The sequence below is a fragment of the Choloepus didactylus genome, chromosome 4 (assembly GCF_015220235.1).
Source record: "Choloepus didactylus isolate mChoDid1 chromosome 4, mChoDid1.pri, whole genome shotgun sequence".
NCBI lineage: Eukaryota > Metazoa > Chordata > Mammalia > Pilosa > Megalonychidae > Choloepus > Choloepus didactylus.
In genome coordinates, this window is record NC_051310.1 from 184727162 (window position 1) to 184736251 (window position 9090).

The 9090-nt window shown below is 44.1% G+C and overlaps 1 protein-coding gene across 1 annotated transcript in view; it reads right to left on the reverse strand.

Annotated features, from left to right (window-relative positions):
* The window catches only part of MDGA2 (MAM domain containing glycosylphosphatidylinositol anchor 2), a 1012098-nt gene extending 1003991 nt beyond the window's left edge, over nucleotides 1-8107 (reverse strand). The window contains exon 1 of the mRNA XM_037834933.1: nucleotides 7397-8107. Coding sequence (XP_037690861.1) covers nucleotides 7397-7676 — 280 coding nt within the window. The 5' untranslated portion in view covers nucleotides 7677-8107. The remainder of the gene's footprint in view (nucleotides 1-7396) is intronic.
* Nucleotides 8108-9090: the final 983 nt, after the last annotated feature.

Genomic DNA, 9090 nt, shown 5'->3' on the forward strand with positions numbered 1-9090 from the left:
CTTTATGCTCCTGAGTCACACAGTTAATCAGCTGGAAGGATAATCTGGTCCACAGTGAACATACGCTCTATTTAAGAGCCCCTTTTCCCTTCATTTCCCCTTTGAGGGGACCAGAAAAATCTTTCTGAAGATGTCCTTTAGCCAGACAATGGACATTTTCCTTTTCTCCTCTGTTGGCAGCAGTTGAGCAAAGTACGTTCTAGCTACTTCAGGAAAAAAAAGATTATTTCACTGCTTTCCCACTACTTAAAGGACACATACATTTTTTCTAATAGAGGCATGCCTTTTCAGGCTAGCAACTTATGTCCTATTCATCTCTTCTGATTTCAGCTGCCTTTTGTGCCACCCATTAGGACTCTGGAAGGCCTAGCTGTGGACTAACTCTTTCAGGCAGACAAGTATCCTTTTCAACGCATTACTCAATTAACTTTATTTCCTCCATTTTCATTAAACATTTAAGACAAATGCAGCTTGCAGATAATGCAACATGTCACATACTTGACACCAACTGTTAAACACAAAAGTCTTTAGTAAAGACCTGAGTGGGAACCACAAGAAACGGACAGCCCATATTTTTATGCAAAGTTGTAGAATTTGGGTACTAAAGACAGATAGAAAAGCTACACAGAAATTCCTAGTATCTTTGATCCTACCATAAATATTCTAGTGATAAACTTTTAGTAAATGTCTAATAGCCCCAAAATATGTTCCCAATAGCTGAAATGCTCTTTTGTAATTGTAAACTCCTGGGAATTATATGAAATGGATTATAGAATAGAAAACATCTTTCTTACTCAATTCAATTGATGACATCAACAAGAAAGAAAATACGGTATTTTAAATATAAGATTAGAAATGGCCCAGTATCCTGGAAAAGTAGAAAGGAACTAATAGAAGAAAGCTTACCTGCTGGGATCAGTGCAAGGTGGTATAGTTAGGAAAGAAAATAGAACTGTACTGGTATAAAATGGAAAATAACCAGAAGCATGTTCCAAAAATGCAGCATGAGGGATTTTAGTGAGTTTACAAGAAAATGTCCATCCAGTGAATGTGGCTAGACCCTGGAAAAATAAGAGTTATGAAATTTCTTTTTCTTTAGAACAAGAACATACGTCCTTTGTAAACAGCAGTGGACCACCATCTACTAGCCATAAAGTAAAGTCACCGTGTTATAAGCAAGTAGGATGATTTAACGACACCTTAAAGTCTCTTCTTACTTACAACTTTATGATTTTACAGGGTCAAATGATTATTAATTGGATTTGAAAAAACAGGAGACAGTTTTCTCATAATGCAATCATTTATTCAGAATGCTCTAAGTAATAAATTTACATTGACATTCACTGAAGCATAGAAATGAAATATCATTTTGTGGTGCATTTCAGTTAATGGCAACTACAATGTAACTGAAAACATTCACCCAATTCATACTTGAAATACATTCAACATGAAACTTACTGTGTCCTTCCAAAATTGCCAAAAAGAATAAGTAAGACCTTCCCCAATTTAACTCAGAGGTGGCAGCACGTTGCCTTAGTTAACTGCAGCTACCAATGACCAAAAGCTCCAGAGCTCCATTCCAGGATTAGGCCTGTGTATCCAGCTACTTTGCTTTGTGTTTGTGGCTTACAAGCTGTGAGACCAACTCTTGTAAGTCTCTTCCCAAAGCACTGGGATCAGGCCAGAGAACATGAGTGATGAATCACCTCTATACTTTGAAAGCAACTCTAAGTCATGTTTCCTAATGTTTCCACTGTTTTAATAAGACGTACTGAACTCACAAGGCTCAAGCTATCATAATCACATCCCCATGAGCCCTATCCCAATCACATTAAAACAGTAAGTTTTTAAAGAATACAGAGCACAATTTTTTAGAACATTTTGTTTGTATCCTGCTTCTCAAGAAAGAGCAACAGTGGTTCACAATAATAACACAAGATGTAAAATAATGGTACAATATAAATAAGAATCATAAAGAGAGACGAAAAATTTAGCCAAGAAATTGAGGTCATGAGAAAAATACTTTCCTGGGATTCCCTACGTAACATCTATTCATCAGAAGTGCTGCATCTCTGAATCTCTGCTGCTGACCCCTAATTGCCTGAACTCCAGTGACTTCATTGACTCATCCTCTATAAAATGATACCTTTGGCTTGATGGATAACCTGCTGAATCTAAAATACTAAATAGCCCCTTAAAGGCATCCCCAGGGACATATATATATAGGACATGACCAAGTAATAATGTGTAAAATTACCAGCCTATTTTGAATGTGAAATCTCAGTAACATAACCATCAAGGACAACTGAGAATGGGCACCAAGAAAAAAAAAAATCTGAAGATACAACAGGCAGCCCACCCATTTTTCCATGGTGGGACGAGGTGTGGGGAGTGAGTTGAGGAGTAGGAAGAGAGAAGGTTAGAGTTAACTGTACAGAATAGAGCTGCAGACAGATTTGTTTGAAGCAGCATTTACTAAAGTCATACCTCCTCTCCTCCACAGGCTGACACCCTAAACATGCGTTCAGTCAAAAGTTATCCTTTATCACAGGGCCCCTCCAGACCCCAGCAGGATAAAAACTGCAATTCATTGCATGCACCTTGGGGATAACTTTGCTACTAGGCTGGTGATATTTTAGGACTGGTTATAATGGCCAACTGACCTTCTATAGCATCCTTATCCTTTAGGGTCAATCTCTTCATCCTGATCAATCTGAAATATCTCCCTGAGTGTCCCTGTCTGTCTTATCTCATTCTCAATTCTACTAAGTTAATCCCATCCAACAGCTACTTGGAGGGTGTAATCCTTAAATGATATGAGATTTACTGATATTACTTGATCATATATATAAAATATATAATATATATATTACACTGAATTGAATACATATAATATACTGAATCGAGTGCATAATTTGTTAATTTGTCCTACACATGCATTTGATAAATTTACTCTGTTTATTGCTTCTAGAGTATCCTGGAAGCTATTTATGGACAGTGCATTAACTATTTCAACACACAGGTCATTGTTTGATTTATTTCCACTAAAAACCATTCAGGCTTGGAAATTGGTTTTGTTTTTCACTTGTAGTGGGAATTGGTCTGTGCTAATGCAGCCATAGTCTTTTATTGGAAATTAAGGGCATGCATAGCCAGAAATAAAAATATAGTGTGTGGCAACAGAGCAGTTTTGCCTTTTTAGCAAGCCGACTGAAAAGTTTACAAGGAGTAAGATTTTCAATATTATTTCATTATCAACAGGATCTCTAGAAACAACCCAAACAATTTACTGCCACAGAATGACTGAGAAAGAAGACTTCAAAAACCAGAAAAATGCTTTGGGGGCACTCAGCTCTAGGTATTTTAGTAAGCATACAAATAGCTGGAGTTTACATTGTAACTCTTGAGGTTATTTGTTATTTCTAATCACTTATTCTATACGTAATTCACAATGCAAATACAACAAATAAATAATACCAAAAATGGATACCAGTTCATTGTTCATTTAATGACTTTTTAGTTTTCAGTGATATTTAATTCAATAAAAAGACAATATAATCACAACTTTAACATTCAAAGAGTATTTTGGGGAAAAATACTAAAAATAATTTCAAAGTCCAAGAAAGGGAATCTATAGCTTATAGAACTGGATTTTAAAAGCAATACAAATATATAGCTCCAAATTGGGTATTTATACACTAAAATAGTTAAAACAGTTGACTTGGGAAATCCACATGATTTTTGTTGTTGTTGCTGCTGCTTTATTATGGAGAGGTTTTTGCAATCTTTCTCTCATAAGTGTTTTCAAATAATTTATATTACTGTAATGTTATCTGATATGGAATACAGAAGGAATATACAGGATAAATGCTATGTCTTTTAAAAATATTATTTCTCTTTGATAACCTCCCTTGCCCAAGTGCTAAACCATGTACAAAACTCAGCCACTATACAGCTGATTTGCTAAACAATATTCCAAGATAAATGGGCATTATGTACCTAGGTCTAGAGCAGAAACATTTACATTTAAATACTGCACATGTTGCCAAACCCATTAAGGCCAATAGGAAGAAGGTTATAGTAACTCAAGACCATATAACCCAAGCATTCAATAAATGTTTCCAATTTACTAAAAAATCTGAATTTAAGTCTAATACTTTTTATATTGTTCCACCCATACATCACCAAATGAAATTCTGGTCAATGTTATGATCTACTTGCTTTAAGTACTTGCTTTAACATTTCAAAGAAAGGTAAGTTGTTAGCAAATGTATTCCGATACATGCTCAGAGCTTACTAGCTAAGAAGTGCAGGAGTAAAGGGACTGTCTTGCTATTTCAGGTAGGAATGGTTTCATCGATATGGTTCTAAATCATGTAAATAATTTTAAGCTACAATGAAATGATTTTGCCTGCATTTCTACCTAGAAAGTAATTTTCATTTCTTTTTGGCTCTATTGGAAGACAGTATTAAGAAATAATCCTTCCTGTGTGGTACAAATGGCTTTATTTCTGGGGAAAAAAATAAAATATATATATATATATATATGGTCCTTATTTGGGCAATAAAAGGATATAGGAATATAAGACTACTATGTCATTAAAGTTCTTATCTTCGTCTTTGGAGTTGCTATTTATAGTTGCCCTGCTTTCCAAATTAATCATTTTCAAGGATCTTCATGTAAAAGGATGAAAATACACTTATAACCTTACCCTAAATCTTATGTGTGTGTCCTTTACAATTGATCAGTTTTATAATTAAATAAAAATAAACTATTTACTTCTCCATCAATACTTCAACAAATAAAAATAAAACTACTTTAGATTAAGAAAGGTCATGATTTACAAAGTCAAAGCAGTGAAATTTTATGTCTATGTGAGTGGTTCTCAGACTTTAGCCTGCATCACAATCACCACCTGGAGGGTTTGTTAAAACACAGATTGCTGGATCCCACACTCAAAATTTCTGATTCAGAAAGTCTGGGAAGTAGCCCAAGAATTTGCATTCTTAGCAAATTCCAAGGTGATTCTGATGCTGCAGGTGATTCTCCTCATATTGAGAACCTAACTTCTGTGATATATAAGACATTTGAAAATGTGAGATATATATACATGTACATATATTTATATAAAAATCACCCTTCTAAATGCCATGGCATTTATAATGACCAGAGATGCGATAAATAATTTTTAAACAAGGCCAATACTACTATTCGTAACTATATGACTAATAATCACATCAATATGTAAACAAAACAAAACAAAAGAGATCACCTCCTATTATCACAATGACAAAATCAACACCTTTAAAGTTAATTGACTTGGGCACCAGATTATTTTAATGCACTTATTTCCTACATGTCTCCCCTACTAGATCTTACGCTTTTCCACTGCCCAACATGAGACTTGCCAGGATAAATAATCTGAGTGACAAAAATGTCAGGAAAATGGAACTCTGCCCTTCTATTCCAGACAGTCTAAGCAATATCCCCCCATCCCAATTTTTCTCACTTCTCATTACTGTCAGTATACACACACACAAAAAAAAACACACATAGAGACACAATATATTTTTAAAACAACCCTTTTTTAGCTGAGAGGATTTGAATCAGTGGGAGAACAATAAAGACTTGGACATGGGATGAGAGAAATTCACTCTTCCATCCTAAGGAAAAACCCCTTGAGAGGGCTCAATCTCCAGCATTCCTCAATCCCCAGAGTCCAGTAGAAGTCACTTGAGCACTAAAAGAATTCCTGCTCTCTTCAAGTCCCACCTCCTGCCGTCAGCCAGCCCCAGAGGTCTGCCAGAAGTCACCGCGTTTCACACACACACATCATTACAATTATTACCACCACTAGGCAAGTTCTCTTCCTTTTCAGATGAGGGGTTGGGGAGAGAAGGGAAATTAAGATGCTCAGAGTGGGGGGGGTGGGGAATGAAGGTTTCTTGGCCGGACTCAAGGAGGAAACTAGGGAGACATGAAACGGGAGTGCCAATTGGAGCGCAGGAGGGGTCGGAGCTCTCCGTTCCCCCTCCTCCCCAGCACTATTCATCCAGAAAAGATCGCGGATAGTAGTGGAAAGAGTAAGGGCTGGGTCGAACCTCCTGCATGGTTCTCCAAATCCTCCTTCCCCCTACTGAGCCTTCCACGCTCCCAGAGTTTGAAGACTCAGAGTCCCTTTCCACCCCGACCCACCCCACAGTCAATTCTAGGGTCTGCAGGGATAGCTCCCACCCTTCCACAAACATTCATGCCCTTTGACCCTGGGCAGCCTAGCCATCGGTTTAGCCCTGCAACTTTGGGATCCTAACCCCAGGGGCTGCGAACTGGATTTTAAGCACACATCCTCTAGACACTGTCCCTAAGGGGCTGTCCCTAACCTTCTATCTGCTATCCCCTCAAGCACTGCCCTCCTAACCTTCCCTGCCATACCTAGAGAACACAAAAGTTATTTTCTATTTATGGCTCCGACTGCTTGTCCCAGGAAAAGATGTACGGATCAGTCTACTCGCAACAAAGATGTGTGTATGTGTGTGTGTGTGTGTCTGTGTGTATGTGTGTGTTTTAGTCCTGAAAGCCAAGGTTGCCAACTGCTGACAGGCGAAGGAACCTGGATTTGTTTTTGAGGACTTCAAACCCTCCCAATTAACAAGCTCGCACTTCTCTGGTTCCTAACCCTCCCAGGTCTGGTTTTTCCGGAGGAGAGTCTAGAATGTGTCCCGTTGCAGCAAGCTGGTGCCCTGCCTGGAGCCGAGATGTGCGGACTTGGCTATCCGTTCATTCATGTATTTGCTCATCCATTCACACAAACACGTCCTTTAATTGTGTCTGGCACCGAGAATCTTGCCTGCTATTAAATCAGTGCTCATGGCAACGGATGGTACAGAAAGCAACCCAACTGTCACCCCACTTCCTGAGCTGGAAAATCAAGTCATGTAGGCATTCACGCACATAAAAAGGAAAAGGTGGAGAAGAAGAGGAGGCGGGGGACGGAGAGGGGTGGGGAGACTCACGGGGGTTGTATTCGAAGCTTCCCCTCGGGGGAAACCGCGACACCACCGACATCACAGCATGCAAGGAGCCAAACCATTATTAAATTAAAGACTGCTCGAGCTCGGGTCCCCCGCTGGGATAAATCAAGTGCAAAGCCACTCTTTTGCACTAGTGCGATGCTGCCGGCTCGACCCAACTCCGCGCCCGAGCTGAGGCGCCGGGGGAGCGGCTCGCAGCCCAATCCCCAGCGCGCTCGCTGCCTCCTTAACGCTCCCAATAACGTGATGAAGTGTAAATCAAATGCCACGCCGGGAGGGGGCCCGTAACCGCGAATGTCGTGCATTCACCAGACTATCTTGCCTAACAATCACAAGGTCACGATAGCGTTGCGATTCCACTCACCGTACACTCCTTGGCCAGAGATTCCCTCTAGCAGGACTGTCAGGAGCCACACGAGACCGTACACTAAATCCATCTTCACGTGAACATGAACATATCCAGCCCAGGGGGGACGCAGGGAGATCTTCCGGAGGCGGGCGGCCAGCCCGCAGCACTCCAGTCGCGCCGAGGCCGAGCGGAGGTGCCGGAGAACCGCTCGCGGAAGAAGGAAGCGCCGTCCGTCCGTCCTTCCCCGGTGGCGGCCGCCAGCCGAGCGCAGGAGCCTCACACACCCCACTCTCATGCACACACACACACACCTCCCACAACACAATATACTGCTACACACACACACATTCACGCCGCACTCACACCAGGCCCCTCGGAAAATCGCAGATGCCGGGGAGGAGCAGGGGGCGGTGATGGGAAGGGGAGCCGAGAGAAGTGTTCTTCAGAAAAGCGGGCTCGAGTCTCCGCCGCGGCGGCGGCGCGCTGGGCTGGCGGCGGGCGCGGGCAGGGGGCCGGGGGTGCCGCGCCGAGCGAGCCTGACAGCTGAGGAGCAGGAAGTGGCCTCTGACCCGGGGCACCGCGCAGGGGCTTCCTCGCCTGGTCTCGCCTTTACAAAGTAACTCGCGAAGGTCCCCGAAAGAGCGTCAAGAGGCGGCAGCGGCCCGCACGCCCGCAGTCCGGAACCCCCAGCCCTGCTGTCTTGCCTTCCCCCATTCCATCAGTTGCCATTGCAACGCCAATCCGGTTACACGAAACAGCCTCGCATAGCGGAGCGGGAAGAGGAGGAAGAGGAGGAGGAGGAAGAAGAGGAGTGGGGCTGGGGGCTTTGGGGGGTGGAGGAGGGTACGGGAGGAGGGGAAAGAAGGAGGAGGAAAGGGACCGACTCGGAGCAGAGAGTGCGTCTGGAGCTTGTTCCGGTACCAGCCTCAGCCGCCGCCGCCACGGCCGCTATCCAAAATAGCCTTTAGTGCCCCGCCAGCGAGGAGGGGGCTTTGGCCGGTGGCACCATTTCCGAGAGCTGCAAGCGGAGTCCAGGCATCGCCACTTCCAAGAGAGGGAGAATGCCAAACAGAGACCCGATCGGCACCCACGTCTACGCGTGCCCACCGACACCGCGCGCGTCCTCTTGGCTTCAGCGTCGACCCCGCCAGGTGGAGGGGGTGGGGGCAGTCGGGACAGGCGGGAGTTTAAAGGAGGGAGCCACAGAAGGGGTTCCCCGCCTGGTCTAACGTAGTGCCGGCATCCAGAGGTGAACGCAGGAGCAGCCGCCTGCGGAAGGCACCCGACTGCGTGGTCACCTCTCGGGCCCCAGCTGCGGGCAAGCTGCGGCAGAGGTGCCGGGCTGGGCGGCGGAGCGCCCGGGGCTCGACGCTGGCTGGAATCCCTGGGTGTATGCTGGGGTGCGCGCCGCCGAAGCACAACAGAGGAGAGAGAAGCGCCGAGCGCAGGCGGACAGGCTGCGGGGCTGCCGGGGAGGAAGGCTGTGTGTGGTCACGTTGTGCGCTACGTGCTGAAAGCGCGAGCTGCTAGCCGCAGCCGGGCGACGTCAAAGCCGGGTGCGCAGCCCTGCCGCCTTCCTCTGCGCCTTCTCTGCCTCCTCTGCTCCTCCTTCGCACTGCCTTCGTGTGTCAGCCGAGGAGCTCATCAGTATGGACAACGCCGAGAGGCTCGGAGAGTCCAGTGGCATCTGGCCTCCAGCCTCCAGCCTC